Raw genomic sequence first — 24,315 nt, 5'->3', positions numbered from 1 at the left:
TTCGAAACCACCCTGGCCAACATGGTGAAACCCCGTCTCTACCAAAAATACAAAAAAATTAGCTGGGCATGGTGGCGCACACCTGTAATCCCAGCTACTCAGGAGGCTGAGGCAGGAGAATTGCTTGAACCCGGGAGGCGGGGGTTGCAGTGAGCCCAGATTGCGCCACTGCACTCCAGTCTGGGTGACAGAGCTGGAAAGACAGTGCTGGCATGTAGGGAAAAAAATAAAATAACCAAGCATACAAAAATGACAAAACTCCCCAAACCAAGAGGGGAAAAAAAGTAAAAAAACACAAACAACAATAGATCCAGATAGCAGAGATATCAGATATGAACTTTAAAATAACTATGATTAATATGTTAAAAAATTAAATGACAAGATGGAGAAGAAGCCTAGTTGAAAAGTGGAAAATATAAAATAACCAAATGGAAAGTCTGGGACTAAAAATATATATTAGGTTAGTGCAAAAGTATGATTTTTGCCACTACTTATATTAATAAATGAAATTAAGAATGTAATGAATGGGTTTAACAGCAGATTAAACAGTGAAAATATTAATGAACTAGAACATAGGACAGGAGAAAACATCTAGAGGGAAATGCAGAGAGATAAAAAGATGGAAAATGGAGAAGAGAATGTAAGAGATATATGAGACTTGGTAAAAAGGATTAATGTAGGTGCAACTGAAGCCCTAAGTGAAAGAAAAAGGGACAGAAGCAATATCTAAAGAAGTAACGGTCAGGTACAGTGGCTCATGCCTGTAATCCCAGCACTTTGGGAGGCTGGCTTGAGGCCAGGAGTTCAAGACCAACCTGGGCAACAAAGCGAGACCTCCATCTCTACCAAAAATAAAATTTAAAAAATTAGCTGGGTGCAGTGGTACAGTATGAGGCTGTAGAGAGAGATAATGACCAAATATTCCAAAACTGATCAGTCATCAAGCCATACATTCAAAAAGCACTACAAAACCCAAAAGGTATTTGGATACAATACTGGTTAAACTGGAAACCAACAGGGGCAACACTGGTTAGCAGTCACCTACTAAAGCTGAACCTAAGTATGTCCTATGATGAGGCACTACCACCTAGAAGAAAGGTACATCTGTATCAAAAGTCAGATATAAGAATGTTCATAACTATTTATTCTTAACAGCCCTAAACTGGAAACAACCCAAACATTCCTCAACAATAAAATGCTAAACAGATTGTATAATAGTTATCCAATGGAATACTCTGCAGCAATAAAAATAAATGAACAATTGTCATATACAACAAAAAACATGAATGAATCATATTATATAGACAGTGCTGAGCAAAAAAAAGCTAGAATCAAAAGAATAATACTGCATGCGTTAAATAAGGTTGGAAAACAAGGCCAAACTAAGCCATAGTTTTAGAAATCAAAATAGTCACTAATTCTTGGGAGAAAGGTGAAGGTAGTAACTGGAATGGGCATGGAGTACAGAGAAATTTCAACACAAACAAAACACACACCATAAAAAAAAAAGATCTCAGACTACATTAAAATTAAAAACTGCTATTCATCAGAACATAAAAAGCAGGAAAAAAGCCACAAATCTAATAATATCTGCATTTCATATAACAAAAGATTAGTATCCAGAACGTATTATAAAGTACTCTTATAAACCAGTAAGAAAAAGACATAGAAAGTAGTAGGAAAATTAGCAAAAATCCTCAAAAGGAACTTCGCAGAAAATAAAACACAAATGGCCAAACATATGAAACAAATGTCTAATTGTATTAGTAATCTGGGAAAAGCCAATCATAAGCTTTAGAACCTACCAGACAAAAAGAAAAATGTATGGCAATAGGAACTCTTACACACTGTTGGGAGGACTTGAAATTTGTAAAGCCACTGGGAAAAACCTGGTGTTAGTTAGTTAATTTAAAGATGTACATAACCTGTGCAATTCCACTCTTAGGTAATATCTTACAGCAATATCTCTAAACAGGAACAGGAGTATTCTTAGCATTTTAGGAGATTAGGTATTTAGCCACTGACCATTACTGCTAGTAGCAATGCTTCCCAACTCCCCATCACTGTGACAAAAAGAAACATCCACACACACTTCCAAATTGGAGCAAGGGGCAGATACACAGCTCTGAGTGAGGGCCACTGCCCTAGAGAAGGGTTTTTTCAACCTGAGTACTACTGACATTCTGAACTGAATAATTCTTTGTTGAGGGGGGCTCTCCTGTGCATTGCCTCTGCACTAAATACCAGTAACAACTGGGCAAGTGATGATAACCAAAAAAGGCTCCAGATACTGCCAAATATCTCCTGGAGGATAAAACCATCCCTGGTTGAGAACCACTGTCCTAGAGAAACCTTTGCAGTAAGTGCATCAAAAGATATGTACAAGAATGTTCAGAGCAGTACGTTGGTAACAGCAAGAAACTGGAAAAATCAAAATGCTTATCAACACTAAAGTGAGAAAATAAATTGATGTATAGTCTTATGATGCAAGACTATATGGCAGGGAAATTGACCTACAGATTCCTGCAACAAAACAGATGAATCTTAGGAACATAATTTAGATGATCAAAGCAAGTCAAAGAAAAATATGATTCCTTTTTATATAAAATTCAAAAACAAGCAACATAAAACAGAACCTTGTTTAGAGTTACAAAAAAGCATGTTGAAATTATAAAGAAAGGGCTGGGCATTGGGCTCACGCCTGTAATGCCAGCACTTTGGGAGGCCGAGGTGGGTGAATCACCTTAGGTCAGGAGTTCGAGACCAGTCTGGCGAATATGGTGAAACCCTGTCTCTACTAAAAATACAAAAATTAGCCAGGGATAGTGGAGAGTGCCTGTAATCCCAGCTAGTTGGTTTAGTGAGGCAGGAGAATCACTTGAACCTGGGAGGTGGAGGTTGCAGTGAGCTGAGATCATGCCACTGCACTCCAGCCTGGTGACAAGAGTGAAACTCAGTCTCAAAAAAAAAAAAAAGAAAAGAAAAGAAAAAGAAAAAATTATAAAGAAAGACAATGGAACAGTAAACACAAGATTCAAAGTACTGTTACCTTTGTGGGAAGGAAACAGTGTACAAATGTGGAGGCATACATAAGAATTTTACTTTTTTTTTTTTTTTTTTTAAGGAAACAGCGTCTTGCTATGTTACCCAGAGTGATATTCACAAGCATATAAGAATTTTAAAGGCAATGGTAATGTCCTATTTTCTAACTGGATGTTTGGATTATTGTTGTGTTTTTTTTATGCCCTACATAATACATATGTAGATATTATGCCTATTCAATATTTAATAACAAAAATTAAACGATTAAAAAAAAAACTATTGTAGCTAGAATGCTAAGCTGGTTCCTCTGATTCAAGTTCCCTGGTATCCACACCTTGGGTAGGCGGAATATCACTAGTTTAAAAACCTAAAATCTGAAATGATCCAAATTCTGAAATGCTCCAGAATCCGAAATTGACATGATGTTCAAAGGAAATGTTTATCGGAGCATTTCAAATTTTGAATTAGGGAGGCTCAACTGGCATAATGAAAATATTCCAAAATCCAAAGAAATCTCAAAATACAAAACACTCCTGGTTCCAAGCATTTTACATTAAGGAATACTAAACCTACAACATCTTCTTTTGAAGGTGGATAGCACCCAAAACTTGCTTCTAACTAATGGAATATGGCAAAAGTGATGAGATTTTGAGGATATGGTTTAGGTCCCTAATGAATTGACTTTAGATTAGTAGAAAGGGAGACCATTCGGAATGAATTGGATCTAATCAGTTGAGGCCATCAAAAGAGGGTAAGAGATTCTCTTGCTGGTTTGGAAGAACCAGGTTCCACAAGTTCTTCAGGTGCAAGGAAATAAATTCTGCAACAAATTCATCATCTTAGAACAGGACCCTGAGCCTCCTTGAGCCTCAGATATCTGAGACTGGCCCTCACAGACACCTTGATTGCAGTTTTGTGATATCGTGAGCAGAGGACCCAGCTAAGCCATGCCTGGACTACTACTACTGCTACTACTACTACTGCTACTACTACTACTACTTTTTTTTTTCTTTTTGAGACAGAGTCTCAGGCTGGAGTGCAATGACACAATCTCAGCTCACTGTAACCTCCTCCTCCCAGGCTCAGGTGATTCTCCCACCTCAGCCTCCTGAGTAGCTGGGACCACAGGCACATGCCACCACGCCTGACTAAATTTTAAATTTTTTTGTAGAGATGGGGTTTTCCAACATTGCCCAGGCTGGTCTCAAACTCCTGGGCTCAAAATACTGGGATTACAGGCATAAGCCCCCACGCCTGGCCTATGCCTGGACTTCTGACCCACAGAAACTGTGAAATAATAAATAGGTATTGTTTTAAGCCACTAACCTTGTAGTAATTCGTTACACAGCACAGAAAGCTAATATAAACACTTTTTAGAATTTTTATTCCTAAGAAAAAAGACAACTCTATCATTAATCATTGTATTGAGAAATTAAACACCTAACTTTGCTATTGGGTCTCCATAAACAAAGAATTTTGAACTTCTCCTGTTTAGTGTGGCTGAAGCAGATAAAAAGCATGATTCTCAAAGCTGTACGATCTCAGGTATGGATCATTCACATCAGTAAGTTAAAAGGGGCAGTACATGCTCATATTTACTCAGTTAAAAAGACAGAAAGCAACTGTCAAATCCACACTTACCAAATGAACAGGTTAAAAAATAAACATAAAAAAAGTCCTCAAAAAATCCCTGAGAGTATATAATACAATCAGAGTTGTGGGAAGTTTCCAACAACTCTGAGGATCATACTGCCTTCCCTTATAGTCTACACTCAAGTGAAGAATTATTTCCTATTTTTCTTAATCCTAAAAGCACAGTGTTTGACACATAGCAAGTGTTTATGATCTGTTGAATAAAATAACTCCATTTCAAAAGGAGAATATCTGAGGCCCAATGATCTACCCAAAGTCACACTGTGTTAATGGCAGAACCAAGACTAAGATAAGGTCTCCTCTCTGTGAATCAAGTGCTTTCTTCCTGTGTCAGAATTCAATACTTAATTATTGTCAACCCTCGTTAAATACAACACATACCATAGAAATCATTAACTGAGTATTAAATATTCAAAATAATTTTTCATAAAATTAATTCCATCTGCCTCACTGTTTTGTGAGCCTGTCTGTCCAAAGTTCTTACCACTTATGGTACTAAATAATTAACAATTTTCTGCTCCACATAAACTAGAAAATGAAATCGTTCTATTGATCTGAATCAATAATTATACTTTTAATTTTCTGAGGCATTTATTAGCCTAATACAGGAAACAACAATCTCTTCCCAGAATAATCAAGAAAGAACCAAAGTAGTTAATGCTATCCTTTAAATGGAGAGGAGCCTATACGCCTTTTTTAAACAGTCATCAATCAATCCTAGTAAAAAAAAAAATATAAAATACTTCAAAATATATGTGCCTCACAGTAGTCTGAATATTCTCTTTAGTGACACCTGCTTTTTCTGCTTTGAAACATTTCTTTTGAAATAGCCCACCATTCAAAATATTTTAGAGATGTCATAAATGTACGTAAACAGGTACCAAAAGTTTTATGGTCCCATCTCAACATATACAATTTTAAAAGTCATGTGACAGTATTTTTAAAATGTTTAATGTTGATTATATAACTTCTTTACTTTTAAAGGGAAAAAGCCCTTGCATTAATACAAAAAATGCTGATTTTAGGGAATAGGTTCCTACTTAGGAATTTAACTAATTTCAAGGAAACATAAGGATCTCTTTGCAACCCTTTCATTTTCTTGGCAGAGATAACAGAAATTGTACCTAGCTAATGGTTAATGTGGAGTAGGAGGATATCACAGAGTGGTACAAAGTAGGACACTAGAATCTTTGATAATTTCTCTTTATCTGTAAAACAAGAAACTCTAGTTACTTAGTCAGTAGTTGCCAGGTATGAGATGAGGTGAGGGGTTTATGTTTGATGGTGGTACTGATGCATGCAGGCTGGAATCTTACTAGTAAGAGTCTGTACAGGGAGGATCCTATCTCCACACCACTTACCCATTCTGCATGGATTCAGCAATCCTCTTCACATTGTTATGTTAAAAAGTGGTACCCAATTCTTTATAACAAGAAAATGATAAACTTCTATCAATCTAAGAATGTTAAAAAGGGGAAAAGGTTAAGGGTTTATTTTCATGACCTACTTCTTATAGTCAAATACATATCAGCAGGTTTCTCAAGTTAGTTGAAATAGGCCCATCCAAAAAGAGAAAGGAGAGAACTCTCACACAAGTCATCATCACCAAAGGTGAATTAAGAGGACTTACTGTTAAGGAAGCAATCCCTTTGTGATAGAATTTTAAAGATTCAGCAATGCAAGAAAGTGCTGAACTATAATTTTCCTCTTGCAACCCAGTGAGACACTGTTCTGCATGTGAAAACTCCTTCAAACTATTTAGCCAGAAGTAGAAGTGTTCTGAGGCCACCTGAGTCAGCAAACTCTGATAAAGCTCTTTGGCCATGTCATGATTACCCTAAAAACAAAAAAAGAAAAGAAAAAAGAATAGAAGGAGCACATGGTGAGGTTCTTACATTGAAAGAGTTGATGCAGCAGCTAAAAGAGAAACCCAAACCTAGGATATGTCTGAAGAATCATTCCTCATATTATGTAATTCTCTGAGACTCTGTCTAAATATTTCCTCAGAGAAAATATGCTGAGTTGCTTTTATGTAACATAATGCTTGAAATTCTTTACTAAAACAGTTCCAAAAGAGAAAATAAATGGAATTAACTATAAACCAAGTCTAGAACTTTAGCCCAAAATATAGAAAGTATAAATACTTTTTAATGCTATTCTAAATGAACTATTTAGTGGGTAAGAGAAACCCCAGGGGAAAAGGCATAGTTGTTGGGAGAAATGTGAATAGCACTTAATGCCTGGGGCCAGGGATGCTCAATGTCCTGCAATGCTTGGGACAGAACAGTAAAATAAAGAACTGTCCTGCCAAGAGTGTGTGCTCCTCCCCCATTTGAGAAGCAACATAAAATTAAGAACATGCACTTCAATCACCTAGAGTAATGCTTTCTCAAACTTTGGTCTCTGGAGTTCTCCCCAAAGGATTTTTTTTTTTTTAAATTTAGTTTTAGTAGAGACAGGCTTTTGCTATGTCAGCCAGGCTGGTCTCAAACTCCTGACCTCAAGAGATTCGCCCACCTTGGCTTCCCTCAAAGTATTGGGATTACATGCATAAGCCACCCCACCCGGCCAGGATTTCTGTACTAACCAAGGTTTCTATTTCCTCTCAAACAAAATTAATAAAACTTGTTAGGCTTTCCATATGGCTGAGAAGAGTACAGCATACTAAAGCTTTCCCATTTCTACTTCAGAATGACACGGTTGGGGAGAGGAACAAAGATGTGGTATACTGAGAAGGGAAGATAGAAACAGTGGGTGGTAGGTGGCCTTGGTTATAACGATACAGAGCAAAATGAAAGTGGCACTAACAACCTACAGCCAGAAAAGGCCCAGATTTTAACTTCCTCATTACTAATACCAACAATATATATACCATTCTTTTATGATAAAAGTTAAAAATCAGGTCCTTTCCTTCCTCATCTTCAGAACTTATGACTAAAAGGTTATTCAACTTTATTTTTAGTTTTGACTACGACTAATAATCATACAGTTGAAGGTATATGACCTGACATTTCCGCCAACCCAGTTCACTCAGAAGGGTAACACATACCATTCTGGAAGCCTGTCTGGCAATACGGTATACAGTCCATCCATTGGAGACACTTTCAAGCTGCTGCTTAATTACTGCCTTACTTTCCACAGATAATGCCTTCTGACTTGCTACAAAAATCACAGTAGCCAAACTCACCTAACATTGGGCAAGAAGAAAACCAAGAAAATCATTTAATTTTATCCAGTGTCATTGATAACCTACCCCAAAGGGAGGAAAACTAATTAGAGCCCACTGCAAAAGAACAAAATTTGTTTTCCATTGACATTTATTTAATTTTTTATTTTGAAGTCATTAAGTAATTTATTCCATTCACTCAGGGCACTCTTTATAATAGCAAATAAGTAGAAGCAATATCCACAATATGGATAAATAAATTATATAACATAATCACACAATGAGATACGTAAGTAAAATGGATAAACTAGAGATAGACTTACCAATATAGATGACAAGGAAAATAGGCAAAAATATGCAAAATGCAAAAGATTACAAGCGGTATGATAAAGTTTACATAAAGTTAAAAATATGCAAAATACTGCATATTACTTAGGGATATACACTTTGGTAGTAAAAGAATAACAGGCATGGGAATGATAAATATCAAATTCAGGATAGTGGTTACCTAAGAGAAGGGAGAAGATGCTATCAGCAAGGTACACAGGGGGCTTCAACTAAACTGTTAATACCTTTTTCTTAAGCTAGATAATGAATGGAAGAGTCTTCACTGTATTATTCCTTAGATTTTTTTGAGTATTACATTTCGTAATTTAAGACTATCTTAAAGTAGTACTCACAAAAAAGAGATCAGGACCATTAGTTCAAAATGCCACTACATAATAAATAACTTAGCTAACTGCCTCTTAATATTTCAAAGCTGATTCATATAAAGATCCATACATTTGGTCAAGGTAACCTTTTCGGGCAGTAAATGATGAGATGGTGTCAATCTTTTATACAATTCCCTCTGGAGGATTAAATATAAAACAGGCTTGAATAAGTCATTTCATTATATTTCTTCCCACAATATGGGATGGCGACCTTACAACTTTCATTTAATTTACAATTATTTAGAATATAGCCTACTCTCAGTCCTGCAGAACTTTTCAACTAAACATCCTATAGCTTCCACAGTTTCTGTTTCTTTCTAAGCATGTACCTTTCCTAACCCCAAGGGTCTACAGAAGCCTAAACTGAATCCTAAACAGCTAAAGAGGTCCTGGAATGGAAAACATAAATTTGGGCTAATTTATGGTCATTATTGTCATTAGATTTTTAACTTCTATTTTCTGAAGTACAAAATAGGGTTTAGTTCATTATTTACTTCGTATAAGGAAGAAAAAAGTTTCATTTTCATTTTGTCCTTTGTAATAAAAGAAAAACATGAGATTGAAGGCTTTGGCTATACTAAGCTGATTTGACAGGGTTTAGGAAGAAAGCAGTTTTAGAGGTGAACAAAACATGGCTTTCTAAATCACAAGTGAAAAAAGTAAAAAGCTCATACAGCCAATTCTATTTTGACATCAGCACACTCTTTGGTCTTAGGTAATGAATTTAATCTATTGTTTGTTCTGTTTTTTAAGTAAAGTCAAACAGTAATGCTAACTTAAAAGTAATTCCCACTAGACCAGATCCTAGTCATTCAAAGGAGATTCAAAATGTGGCTTTTTACCAGAAGTTCTTGTTGCTTGTCTGTGGCTGATCGTCCAATCACCTTGTACAGCTCCATGAGGTCACCAAGCATCCCATCACCCAGCACCGGCAGTTGCATGGCAATGGCTGCCAGGCAATGGCACATCAAAATCCGGGCAGCATCTTGAGCACTGTGCAACTGAGTCAACAAGGTCTCAACCACTGACTGGCTAAGATGGGGCCTGCCCTTGGCTAACTTCACCATACAGTTTAGAGCAATCTGCACGCCAAAAAGAAAATTAACTAGTTACATTTTGAAGATACAGATGAAGCTTTAAAGAAAAGAGCTTTGTACAGGTTACTGGGGAAAATCAAGGGCGAGGTTTCTTGTAGGCATAGCATTTTTCTTCATAAGAAACACGAGGTACTGAATCCCACATTAGGGTTTGTGAAGTGCACTACGTTTAAAATAACAAATTAGGACTGCACGTCAACCACTCATTTCAATCTAAGACTATCAAAATACTTTTAAGAAAGATGGAAATCATAAGGAAGAATGCTGAAGAGGCAAATATATGCCAAATGTCACCACCATTGTACTATCATTACTTTTCAGGAACTGCTTCTGAAGTGTGGCTTGTAAACTATGCCAGCATCTCCCAGAAGGAAAATAAAAATATAGATTCCTGGGCCCTACCCTAATGAATTAACATACGTGTGTGTGTGTGTGTCTGTGTGTGTGTATGTGTGTGTTGAGGCTACCGAGGGTTCAGTTTTAAAAAGATGCCTTAGATGACTCTAAGTACACTCAAGTGGGAAAGAGATTCCTAATTTTCTCTTATTTCTCAACTGAAATCTAAAAATCAATTTGGCTACAGAATTTCTCTTATTAAGGCCTTGTTAAAGGCATCACTAATATCCAGTCAAAAAACTAGAAACCTAGAAATATTCCCACTTTTACATAGCTAACATATTCTTTTGTCAAATCTCCAATATTCACTGTTAGCACCTTTCCAATCTCTCTACCACATCATAAATCTCTTCCTAATTCCAATTTCTTGAAAAGATGGGCCCTTCAATCCATCCTTCACAATGCAAACACGCAGCTATCAGTGGGGTGTTAGGCACACACATAAACTTTAGAGTCTGATAAATGCAAGGGCTGAAGCTCAGCTTGCCGCTTATTAGCTAGGTGGCTTTGAACAAGGTACTTCCATCTCTCTCAGCCTTAAGTTTCTGATGTGTATAAGAGAGAAACACATTTCATTATAGGGTTATTGAGGGACTGAAAGAAATGTATAATATAAGTCTTCAACGAAGTTTGGCACATAATAGACATTCAAATAACAATAACTATGACAAAGGTTACCATTACTTTAAATTATATTATCTCCTCATTATCTATAGAATCAAAGCCATAATAGCATGTTATTTGATATCCTCTATGATTGAACTACTTTTCCAATCTCACATTATTTCATCCAGCCACAGTGGGCTAGTCACCATTCTTCCACCACAACAGGTACATTCTTACACTCAAGTCTTTTATAATAGTGGTCATTGGGCTCAATCTTTCCTCATTACTGTAATTCGATTCCACCTTTCATAACTTAACTCATATGACACTTACTTGAAGTCTTCCCTAATATCCTTGGTTAAAGTTAATCATTCCCGACTCTGACCTCTCATTAGAACTGCACTTCTTCTGTGAAGTGTCAGAGAATGTATTGTGTTCTGCTTGGTATTATAGTCTCCTATATAAACATCAGTAGCCTATTCTAGATGGAAAGCTCTGCTATTACAGGAACCTTTCTTGGCCATCTATGTATGTCCCACTGTGCTGAATCCAGCATTTTACTGACACCCACAATTGTTGGAAAAAAGATTTGCTTTTAAAAAAAGTTTTAAATGTACTGTGGTTCCAAGGGGATTCTGAGGATCCCCTCAGAATGTGTTGCCAAACACCTGTTGTCTACTTCTCTTCCCTACTTCTTATTAGCTTTCACTTAATGATATTACTATCTTTATTGTTCATCACTATGACCATATCACTACTTTCCTTAACATGCTAAAATGAGCCATGACTTCCTCCAAACCATACCTTAGACAAGCTAACGCTCTTACATGTACCAATGTTTATCTAAGTTTCTTACTTCTATTAACTATGCTTTTCCTTATTAATTTTGCACCATCACAAATTATATTTCATGTTTCACTCCAAAAAGAGTAGTCTCACTTCACATTTTAATTTTTTTTTTTTTTTTGAGACAGGGTCTCATTCTGTCACGTAGGGTAGAGAACAGTGGTGCAATAATGGCTCACTGAAGCCTCAGTCTCTCGGGTTTGAGCGATCCTCTCACCTCAGCCTCATGAGTAGTTAGGACTATAGGTGTGTCCCATCATGTCCAGCTAAACTTTAAAAAATTTTTCCAGAGATAGGGTCTCAGTATGCTGCCCAGGCTGATCTTGAACTCCTAGGCTCATGCAATCCTTCCACCTTGACCTCCCCAAAATGCTGAGATTACAGTGCCTGGCCTCATTTCACATTTTAAAAATCTTACATATCTCTAAGATGATTCCCGTAACTGAGTGAAAGTGAAAATTCCTTAAAATATTCTTCCCTTGGCTTATAAACTAGGGCTTATGCCATTGGGAAATTAATGAACGCTTATGTTAAATTAATGAACATTTCTGAGTTTGGCTGCAGTCATTTCATCAGTTTTTTTTGTGGTTTTATCAGTTAGATTAAATCAGTGTGGCTTTATCAGCTAGATATAATCACTTAGATTAAAACTTCTAAGAGTACCAGAGCTATATCTGCTTAACTTTGCTTTCCATTGCCTAAGACCATCATATATATCTATTACAACTTAAAAAATAAAAGTTTTCACCTTTAAAGTGGCCTGAGCACCTGGACTATCATCTTGACTACAAAGTACCAGTAGGGATTCCAGGCCAAAGACAGCGTCTTGTTCCAGTGCCAAAAGATCTAGAAGAAAAACACTAAGCTTTATGATGGTCAAGTGATGTGTGTATAAACACACACACACATATATATGCAAACACACATGCTCTCTTAGAAAAAACATTAAGGAGTTTAAGATACAGGGAATTATTAAATGGATGAACCTAACCTTCCTTGAAAAAGTACACGTGGCATTACTTCAAGAATGTAAAGTCTATCTTCAGACTTTATTTCTACCACTTTATTGAAGTATTTATAAAAATATACACATTAAATCAAGAGCTAAAGCCACAAAGCTATAAATAAAGCAAAACTGAAATAGTATCACCAGCTTAGCTAAGGAAAATACTAAGAACAGCAAACTATGCAGTATGTGTTAATCTCCCTAATCGGAAATAAATTATGCAGGTCCATTTTTACCTAAGATATAACAGTTTTCAGCTTCTAATGAAAGCTGAACCACTTTTAGAAAATAATGACTCCATATAACCTTATTAATGTTTTAAGTCTGACCATAAAGAATGAACCTCTTAGATGTCTCATGAAATAGCAGTACTACAACATTTTTTCACTACCATAGGGTTAAAATTTCTCTGAAGGTTTTAGAAAGTTCTGAATATATTGGTTACCTTTAGGTTAATATATTTCAGTGTGTTCTCAATACTGAAACAAGCAGTTTTCTATGTTACATGGGAGAAAATACTCTTTGCTATGCCAATGTAAAACAGGCTTAATTATTCAACTTTAAGAAATGTTTCCTGAGTGTTGGAGCTTAGCAAACAGAGTAAAGGCTAGTGAAGGTCAGGATGCTAGAAAAAACAGGTACTTGGAACAAGCAGTGCTGAAGGCTAGGGGGGATAAGAGGAACCACTAAGATTGTAATCCTTAATAAAGATCAAAATCAGCACTGAAACAGATGGAATATCCAAAATGCATTTCTTGTTCTTGAACACAAGTCAAAAGATGTTAGGTAGACAACAAAATATGTGCATTATTTTCCTTGCATGTCCTCGATTATCCAAGTCAGCTTAATGCCACATATACCTAGAGTAAATTCTGTGAAAATTTAATTCACATTGGTCTGCGAATTCACTTGCCTCTAGGTGAAACTATTTGTTATTTAAGTCCCTTGAGAACCTAAGTAAATTTTCTAGGTTTTTGTATAAGTGAACATACCACCTTATACAAAAGGGGTAGAGAACTAAGCAATCTCTATCCACCAGCACCATATACGCAAAGGCAAGCAGTGGAAGGAAATGGGCAATGCTCCATAAAACCTTTCAATTCCACTCCCAAGGTCTTAATCTCTTTATTATTTTTCACAAGGATAAAGTAGTCTTGAGAACACATGCTCTAAGAACACTATGAAAGGAGTCAATCTGTAGATCAAGGCTCACAGGCTAAAAACAAGGGATTGAAAAAAATCAAACAGAATTCTGTCCAAGGTCTAAACCAAAGTTTATATATAATATCAATCCTGATCAAACTTACCTTTTTCTTGACAAGAAACAGTTATATTAGTTAGGACTCTAACTCCATGAGCTGCAATGCCCCTGTTATTATGGTAACAGCACTCTTGGGCTAATTTGACTAAATCAGAAGATCTGGGAGGAGAACTCACATTTCCTAAAAAAGCAGAGAAAAGTAGTAGAGACTCTAATTCAAATAATTCAAAAACAGTTCAGCTTATAGGTTCAATTTTCCTAATTTTTGAGAAAAATCTCTAACAATAAACTTCAACGAAATTTCCTACCACAATCCCACTATCAATACGTATCAGCATTTCTCTCCATTAACGTACTTAAAATAGGTATGTGCCAACAGTTTTGTAATGACTAAGATCTAAAATCAACATATAATTTCTTTAAAAATATTAATAAAAATTGACTAACAGTACAAAAGCCAAAACAACTATCCTAAGAGTTCAAAGGAATTCTCATTAAAACAGGTATCATTATAGGCCTCTTGTCAGACAAAACCACACTTTCAAGATAGGAGAGAAAAGAGAAAAAAAAATAAGTTTGCTTTTTTTTTCCATCTCAGATTGCTAGCATACATTTATACTTCAAAGGGTTTACATAAGAATTCATGATTTTAGAGCTGGAAAGAATTTTGGAATCATCTAACTTAACACACCCTATTTTTACAGATGAAATCAAAGCCCAAAGCCCCAAAATTTTAAGAATCTTGCCATTAAGGTCATAAAACTTACTAGTCATGTACTAATACCCCTGTTATTATACTCTTCTGCTTTATACCTTAAATATCATGCTATAGATTGCAAAATTTTTTAAATTCACATTTGAAATTCTGGAATGCAAGGTTCATGTTGTAACTATTGTAATTTACAGTAGAGAAGCCCTCAGTTATAACTGCATAAGCTTCAAGAAAATAAGGAGATTAGAGCTTGTTCCACCACTTAAAAGAGTCTCCCATTACTGTCTTCCTTTCCTCTGCTTATTTTTCCATGATTCCTGTCAACTTCAACTTTCTCTCTCATACTGAGGGTGACTGTATTTTTTTGAGGCTGAAAGGGACACTATTAAGAATTACAATAGGCATAAACCATGACTATCTGAGGTGGCGTGGGACCTATGGTCACTTTATTGATTTCTGGTTTAATATAATACAAGCTTAGGAGACAGCCTCAGTGTTTTTTTGGTTTTTGTTTGTTTTGTTTTGTTTTTTTTGAAACAGTCTTACTCTGTTGCCCAGGCTGGAGTGCAGTGGTACAATCATGGCTTACTAGAGATCACAGCTCACTACAGTCTCAAACTCCGGGACTCCAGCGATTCTCCCACCTCAGCTTCCAAGTAGCTGAGAACACAGGTGCATGGCACCATACCCGGCTAATTTTTTTGTTTTTTGTAGAGACGGGTTCTTGCTTTGTTGCTCAGGCTGGTCTCAAACTCCTGGCTTCAAAAGATCCTCCCAACTTAGCCTCCCAAAGTGTTGGGATTACAGGTATGAGCTACCATGCCTGGCCCCTTCAGTGTTTTTAAGTTAGGCAAAACATTAGAAAGATGAAACTGTATCTTTATTTTTTCAAAACTGTGGAAATTGTATTTCCTCTATTCTTTTTGTCCATGTGATATGCACAATGCGGAGTCATCTATAAATTTACAAACATGTTTTATAACTTATTTTTTCTTTGTTTTATTCCCAGCAACACTCACCATAGAAGACTTAGGGGAAAAAAAAAAAATAGAAAACTCCAAAGAACAATACAAATATCATACCAAATTTCACAAACCAGCATAAGCTTACTGTTAATTTTCTGAAATATTTCTTTTAAATCTTTTTCCCCCTATGTACAACAGTACAATTTAAAAACTCACACATAATCAGGATATGTAGATACTGGCCAATATCCTGCTTTTAAAATCTAATATTTTTTAGCCTTTTCCTATGTTTTCTAGGAATAAGATTATTTTTAATTTAATTTTTATTTATTTTGTAATGATTTTCTAAGATAAACTCACAAGGCTCGCACGGTACAACAAAGAGTAGAAAACGGTAAAAGGCTAGTGAGAGAAAAGTTTTCCTCCCCGACCCAATGTTATCAGCTTCTTGTGTAACATTCCAGAGAGTCTATCGACTTACAAGCATATTTCTTTCTTTCTTTTTCCTTTTCACATACTGTTTTGCACCTTGTTTTATTTTTCTTTAAATATTATATCATGGAGACTGTTCCATGCCATGTTTTCTTTTTAGTAAATTGCATTGATTTTTACTGCAGTGATGTGTCATAATTTCTTTGAGTCCTCTATTGATGGACCTTTTAATGCTATTACATCCTCCACTGAGGGATAATATTTTGCTATTATATAAAATGGTGCTAAGAATAATCTTGTATTTATGCCATTTCTCAATGTGTGACTATGTAAATAAGATAAATTCCTAGAAGTGGAATGTCTGAGTTATCTGTAATTTAATGAGTATTTCCAAATCACCTATGTACAAGCTTAATAATTTACATTAGCGGCAGCAATAACTGCTTACCCACACCCTTGTCAACATACCATGTTTATCAAACTTCTAAATCCTTGCCAATCTGATGGATTAAAATTATTTCAAGTGTTGTTTTAAGGTGCATTTATCTTAAATATGTCTGATACTGAACATCTTATATATTTGAGCCATTTGTTAGTGATGATTTAGACATACTAAATTTAAGTTTGCTGTTTAAACTACTTTTGGCTACACTGAAAAAACCTAATCAACAGAAATAAAGATTTACCATTATTTATGGAAATAATCTAACTTTGGAAAATCCTTGACTTTTATTTTTTATAAATATTATCTAGTCTATTTAAGCCTTTGCTTAATTCCATATATAAGCCAAAATTAACAAACTTCAATAAAAGGACAAATACCTAGCTTGAAAAGTGTTTAAATATTATAACCCGACATAATGCTAATACATGTATTTGGAATTAAAAAATAAAGAAAAAGAAAGTTATGCATGTAAGTCAGTTTGGTACAAAAAAGAGAATTCTGAGTCAGACCACTGAGTTCAGGCCTAGGCTCACACACTTCACAAGTATGTGAACTTTGGACATACCGTCAAACCTTTGTGAGTCTCAGTTTCAATACTTATAAACTCCTTTGCATATGCCTCACTTGAAAGGCTACTTGTATGGGAAAGCTCTCATCTATTCTAATATATGATTAAGACTTTGTCTACCACAGCTCTTTCAAAGTGCAATGTCGGTGAAGGATGTTAACTGCAAGCTAAGAAATACACTGGCTGATTTATGCAGAAAAAGAATAAATTGAAAGCACCCTAGGTATATGGTAGGTTGTTTCTAAAGAAGGCTGTGATAATCTCTCACATCCCTTGTGGACATGCTCCTTTACCATGTGATCTTCCAATTCCATGTGACTTGCTTTGGCCAATAAAGCACTGGAAAACAGGCTGCAAGCAAAAGGTTGACAAGTGCTTGTGTGTTGGTGGCTTGCTTTCCTTTAGCTTCAACCAACATCCTGAAAACAAGCCCAAGCTAGCCCACCAAGAGTTGCATGGATAAAAACTAAGGTGCCTTGGCAGAAAGCCTTTCAATTTCTAGCATGTGAATGAGGTCATCTTAGACCATCCAATCCTGGTCATACATGACCGTAGTCACATAAGTGACCCCGAGTGAGGCCAGTAGGACTGCCCAGCTGAGTACAGTTAAAATGGCTGATTGACAGAATTAGAGCAAATAAAAAGGTCATGGTTTTAAGCTACTCGTTTTGGGGTGATTTTGTTATGTAGCAATAGATAATTGATAACGTACTTCACAGAATCACTGGAAAGCCTGCAAAATTAATAGGAAAACAAGGTGAGAAAACAAATGAGAAAAAGGCCAGGGAGTAACCAAGACAACAGCCCAAAAGACCATGCATGGAATTAGTCCAGTGAGGACACGGCAGCCATTGTTACTGATTATTTCACGTCACAGCTTAACTTCTGTCACAGGGTACCAGACATAGCAAACACCCACTGCTAGAGTATATTCTGGAAACAAATGTTGCGCTGTCATTGCTACATCACCACATCCCCATTCTCTCATATCCCCACTTCGTTGTTGTTACTGGCTCCCAATTCAGTCTGTGGCATGGAAATGATTAGTCGAGTCCAGGCCACATGTAAGCACACTAGCTGGAAGGGAGGTGTGACAATAGAGTATTAGGTCTTTTTAGCTTCCTATTAAGACTTACAGGGCAGGGAATTCCCTACACCTAGAAAGTATCATACACTATGCGGCCATAAAAGGGACAAACAAATCTACATTACAGTTCTTTAATTCACACTAACTGACTACAAAAGGAAGCAACAGAGGTTCCACAAAGCTTGCATTGAAACAAAACAACCAGCCCGGGCACAGTGGCTCATGCCTGTAATCCCAGCACTTTGAAAGGGCAAAGTGGGTGGATCACTTGAGGCCAGGAGTTTGAGATCAGCTTGAGCTAAATGGTGAAACTCCATCTCTACTAAAAATACAAAAATTAGCCAGCCATGGTGGCGGGCATTTGTAGTCCCAGCTACTCGGGAGACTGAGGCAAGAGAATTGCTTGAACCCAGGAGGTTTGGGTTGTAGTGAGCCAAGATCCCCCCACTACACTCCAGCCTGGGCAACAGAGTGAGACTTTGTCTCAAAACAAAGCAACAACAAAAAACAAAGAAACAAACAAAAAAACCCAAAATGACAAAAAAGTTTAGCTTTAAGTCTGTTAGGTAAGCAAGCTCCTTACTGGGCATTAATGAAAGCATTTTAGAGTTAATCATCTTCAACTGGTAACTAGGAAAGCATTTTGAGCTGGAGTAAAGTTTTATTTTAATTGTTTTCCAGAGAAATAATATGCACCTAAAAGGAAGCATATGACATTTGCTCTTAAAACTCATTACTACTTGACCTTTGAGATGTACTTAAATTCAAAGGGCACTTTGAGTCAGAGATATACAAAAGCAAACCAACTATTTTAAGCATCTTTAAAAAAATTTTCACCCACATATAATTCAAAAAAAAGGACAAACCTAGAAAAATATATTATTGACTCAAGATCAAGGATTCGAGATATTGTTATCATAGGCATTAGTTAAGAAATCTGTTCAAATAAACCACCAGCATGTAATGGAGTATGAGATTTTTGAAATTTTCCCTGATGTTAAAGCTTTACAGAAGAAACAACCTGAAACATAAATACAGATAAAGGAGTTAGCACATTATTTATATAGTATCTCCCTTCTTTTCCTTACCTGGAACTGTACTGAAGTAATGTTTGATGGCGATGGTCCCTGATAGAGTGGAAAGGACAGACAACATTCCTAGTTTTAAGCTGTCATAAGGAGTCTGGAGGGCACACTCACAAAGTGCCTGGAATGCAGAAGAGAAATGAATATAGAAGTTAAAAACATCAATATACTTCTAAATTGTCTACTCCATTTACATTTTCTGGTTTTTAGAAAATTATATATTAAGGACTTTTTTTCAGGTTAAAAAACTTAAGTCGAGGCCAGGTGCAGTGGCTCATTGCGGTAATCCCACCAGTTTGGGAGGTGGGAGGGTCACTCTAGCTCAGGAGTTTGAGACCAGCCTGGGCTCAATGTGAGGCCTTGTCTCTACAAAAATTCAAAAAATTAGCTGGGTGTGGTGGTACGTTCCTGTGGTCCCAGCTACTTGGGAAGCTGAGGCAGAAGGATCGCTCGAGCCCACCAGGTCAAGGTTGCCGTAAACCATGTTCACGCCACTGCACTCTAGTGGGGGGACAGAGCAAGACCCTGTCTCAAAAACAAAAACAAAAACAAAAAAAGCACTAAGTCAAACTTCCAAACTCCTTACGGGAGCCTAAGGAGGCAGGATAACTAAATGTAAACTGTGTTGATACATAAAAAGGACACTAGGTAAAAACTAAAAAATTATGAATAAAGAATGAACTTTGGTTAATAATAACAATGCATCAATATTGGTTCATTTATAACAAAAGTACTATACTACTGTAACATGTCAATAATAGGAGAAATGGTGGGGGAATGTGGGAACCCTGTGTACTATCTTCTCAATTTTTCTGTAAATGTAAAACTATTCTGAAACCCCCACCATATTTTGCTTACCTAAGAGAGATATGAATATTATTTCATATATGTGTAATTTTTAAAAATAACAGAGAATATGGAATTCTATCTAGTTTCTAAGCGAATAGAGCTATCTTCTCCTATTTCTGGTCTTTTACTCTACTCTTGATCAGGTAGTTTGAAGTATTACCAAAACTACGATGCTAGTTTTTCTTTCAATGCAGTAAACTATGAACATATAATCACAGTACAGTGACTCTTGCCTTATCCTTTATCACACGGTTCTGTATCATATGACTGCATGTAATGTAACAAGTCAAATAACTGTTTTGTTAAATTAATTTCCATTCTCCCACAAAGACAAAGGTTCAGAAAATAAGCAAAACTTAAAGTCTAAGGAAAAAGTTAAAAATAACATTTCAGAAAGGGTTAAAATAAATTTAATATGACCCTCAATAAAAATGTCAATAAAATTGCAGGACGATTTAGATTATCTGATTTTAAAGATCATGTGGAAAAATAAAAATCAGAAAACATCCAGAAAAACTGGCAAGGAATAGATTTAAATATATACTAGAATTTAATATATGATAATGGCACTTAAAATTAAAGATACCAGTTAAAACTACAAAGACAATTGACCAGTCATTTGGTAAAATAAAACTATATCCCTGTTGTTTTTTTTTTATGGCAAATAAAAAACCAAAACTGTAAAAAGTACTATGAGGTAACGTGGAACAATACAAAGATAAAAAGATAATTGGCAAACCTAGAAAAAAATATTCACATCATGTAACATCAGTAAAGGACCAAGAACCTTAATATATACAAAGTTCTGGCCGGGTACAGTGGCCCACGCCTGTAATCCCAACATTTTGGGAGGCCGAGGCAGGAGGACGGCCTCAGGTCAGGAGTTTGAGACCAGCCCGGCCAACATGGTGAAACCCATCTCTACTAAAAATACAAAAATCAGCCAGGTGTGGTGGTGCACGCCTATAGTACCAGCTACTCAGGAGGCTGAGGCAGGAGAATCGCTTGAACCCAGGAGACAGAGGCCGCAGTGAGCCAAGATCGTGCCACTGCATTCCAGCTAGGGTGACAGAGCCAGACTCCGTCTCAAAAAAAAAAAAAAGTGCTTACTAATAAATAGGCAAAAACTCAATAAAAATTTGGTATTTCACAGAAAGAATGCACACAAATATCTTTTAAATAAAAAGTCTAACCTCATTCATACTTTGAAAATTTTAAATTAAAATGTGTCACTTTTTAACTATCAGATTGACCAAGGTTAAAGTTTGATAATACATAACACTGAAGAATATGGGGAAATAGGTGCTCTCACACATTGTTGTTAGAAGAGTAAAATGGTATAAATCTCTCTGGTGAGTCATTGGTATTAATTCTCAAAAATTTTAAAATATCCATCATTAGACCTAGAAATTTCTTTTCTGAAAATTTATGTTCACAAAAGTGATTTTTCACAAACTATTCGATGTAGAAATGTCAACAGTAACAGTAAAAGTATCAGAAACAACCCTAATGTCTATCAGTGGGGAACTGGGTATATAAAAGAAGTTCCACATAGCTGATAAAAAAAAAAAAGTGCAGTAGATCTAGCTGCTAATATAAGATGTTTGGCTGGATGCGGTGGCTCACACCTGTAATCCCAGCACTTTGGGAGGCCAAGGCAGGCGAATGACGAGGTCAGGAGATCGAGACCATCCTGGCTAACATGGTGAAACCCCACCTCTACTAAAAAATACAAAAATTAGCCAGGCGTGGTGGCAGGTGCCTGAAGTCCCAGCTACTCGGGAGGCTGAGGCAGAAGAATGGCGTGAACCCGGGAGGCGGAGCTTGCAGTGAGCGGAGATCGCGCCACAGCACTCCAGCCTGGGCGATGGAGTGAGACTCTGTCTAAAAAAAATTAAAAAAAAAAAAAAATGTTCCCCTATATTCAGAGGTAAAAGGTTTAAAACATGCATGTAGTGTATTTTCACTTGTAAAGAAAAAAAGATGGGGCACACACAGGTTTTCATATTGATGAAAAAGTTTAGGAAGGTTACATAAGAAACTATTAACAGTGATCACTTCTGCAGAGGAGACCTATAAGAGATGACTTACATTTCACTCACTGTATACTTTTGAACTCTAGAAATTTTTTGTCAGGTGCATGAATACTTTTTTGACTGAAAGAAGGACCTAGTTAACAAGAAAAACAGCAGCAGCACAAAAATTATCAGGAAAGGAATGGAAATAGACCTGAAAGATGCAGTATGTTTCTGGTAACCGAAGGGAAGACAGTCTAGGTAATGCATACAACACATACTTTAGCACTTAGGCCAGAATATGGGGTGTTTAATTTTGGCCTGAGAGGAGAAATGTTCAAAAGGATAGAGGCTAAGATTGGGGGGGATTAGGCCAGATGATATAGGGCCTTAAAAGTTAGGCAATTAAAACCTAATGAAAAACGAAAAACAGAAGCCAGAGGAGAGGAATAATGGCATCTAAAGTGTTAGGGAAGATAATTCTGGCAAATGGTAAACAAAACAAAGTTAACAAAGAGAACTGAGAGTGAAGGATGCCAACCTATAGCCTCTGTCAGCAATCCAGGCAGGTGGTGATGATGGCCTGAACTAGAATTTGGTGGCAGGAATGGAGAATAGTGAATGAGTATGACAGACATTTTAAAAGAGATTACATATCAAGAAATGAACAAGAAGGATTCAATAATTATTGCAAACTTTCAAATCTAGTAACTAGATTCCATTTAAAAGATTGAAATTTATGGGGGATAAGTCAATTTTAGAAAAAGGACAGAAAATAGGATGAGATATGAAGTCCAAGAAGAAAACATCCACCAGGCATTTGGAATCTAAGATACAGCAAATTTTTAATTGGAAGACACACATCAGAATTCTGGCTCTGCCACCTACCATCTCTCTGATCTCAGCCAATTACTGAAATATTTGAGTCCCAACTTCTTTGTCTGTAAAATGGGGTATTTATAAAGAACTGCTGATTTTCATAAAAAACACCTCTAGAAAAATATACAAGAGATATTGGTTGCCACTGGGCAAAGGAGCTGTGTATATGACAGAACAGTAGGTGGGAAATAGTCACTATATATCCTTTTGTAGTTTTGGAATTCTGACCACACGAATGCGCTGGCATTTAAAAAACTGAATTAAAATTAAAAATCAAATGTAAGTGAGGTGACATCTACTGTCTGTAAGATTACAAAGCCACTGAAAGTCAAAGCACTTTGCAACCCATACAGGCTACTATGTTAGAGAACACTATAGAAGCTCAGGTAAAAGGATTAGATTGTCGGAGGCCCTGCAAACCAGCATTAAGAAAGGCCATAAGAATGACAGAGAACAACTGGTAGAAAGCAGAGAGCCATGGACTCAACTTGGAAGAAAAAGGGCAGTGAAGAATACAGAGAAGGTGCAGGTTAGGTAGTGTAATGAATGAGTGAGGACAGTTAAGTGCCAAAGGAAGGGGCAGGTTGACAGTGCCAAATGTAAAGTGCCTAAGCAAAGTGACAGGAAAACAGATCAAAATGCAAGTGTATAAAAGAAACAGCAGGGGATGAGGAAATAAAAGCAGATACAGATGCTGTTACTGAAGTTCAAAAGAATGTATTTTTAAAAAGTGATTATTATTTAATACTATAATTTATATTTATTTATTCAAGCACTTAGGCCATTTCCGTTTGTTCACTTTTTGTTACCTAAATTGGCCTGCCTTGTACTGTTAATTAACTTGTGATTAGGACTAATATCCTAAACCAAACAGTCCCACAAGTTAGGAACTACATCCTATATTTACATGTATTCCATATTATGTCTCAGATTGCTCTATGTATAATAGATATTTAGCCTTCTGTGATAATAAACTAGGTGAGACATTTTATATAAAATGACAATAATTTCAATAAGAATTTTACCATTTAAAAAACTGAATATTAGAAAATCTTGTGATAAAATTATTTACAACGTTATATTCTGTTTCTGTCATCTAGCACATTATTGGGAACCTAAAGCAGTCTCGGTAAATAAATACTCGTTTAAGCCTGGGTGCATAGCAAAGTCCTATCTCTACTAAAAAGTTTTTAAAAATTAGCTAGGTGTGGTGGGGCACATCTGTAGTCCTAGCTACTTGGGAGGCTGAGGTGGGAGAATCACTTGAGCCCAGGAATTTGAGGTTGTAGTGAACTGCAATTGTGCTACGGCACTCCAGCTTGGGCAACAGATTAAGACTCTGTCTTAAAAATAATAATAATAAAATAAAAAACACTGATTTAAACGTTCATTAATCCAAACTAGTAAGCGTAACATGTGGGGAAAAGAAAGAGATCAGCCTGTTACTGTGTCTATATAGAAAGAAGTAGACATAAGAGACTCCATTTTGTTC

At 36.3% G+C, this 24,315-nt stretch overlaps 1 protein-coding gene across 4 annotated transcripts in view; it reads right to left on the bottom strand.

Moving 5' to 3' along the window:
• The window catches only part of INTS7 (integrator complex subunit 7), a 112,661-nt gene that overhangs the window by 47,026 nt on the left and 41,320 nt on the right, over window positions 1-24,315 (bottom strand). For all 4 annotated transcript variants that reach the window (XM_011975781.1, XM_011975783.1, XM_011975782.1 and 1 more), the window contains 6 exons: window positions 19,084-19,201; window positions 13,833-13,967; window positions 12,268-12,365; window positions 9,417-9,656; window positions 7,745-7,882; window positions 6,326-6,532 (listed from right to left, as the gene is read on the bottom strand). In XM_011975781.1, the coding sequence (XP_011831171.1) occupies window positions 6,326-6,532; window positions 7,745-7,882; window positions 9,417-9,656; window positions 12,268-12,365; window positions 13,833-13,967; window positions 19,084-19,201 (936 nt within the window). The remainder of the gene's footprint in view (window positions 1-6,325; window positions 6,533-7,744; window positions 7,883-9,416; window positions 9,657-12,267; window positions 12,366-13,832; window positions 13,968-19,083; window positions 19,202-24,315) is intronic.

Source organism: Mandrillus leucophaeus, unplaced genomic scaffold, assembly GCF_000951045.1.
Source record: "Mandrillus leucophaeus isolate KB7577 unplaced genomic scaffold, Mleu.le_1.0 Scaffold159, whole genome shotgun sequence".
NCBI classification, from domain to species: domain Eukaryota; kingdom Metazoa; phylum Chordata; class Mammalia; order Primates; family Cercopithecidae; genus Mandrillus; species Mandrillus leucophaeus.
This window is presented reverse-complemented; position numbering and strand designations above follow the sequence as displayed.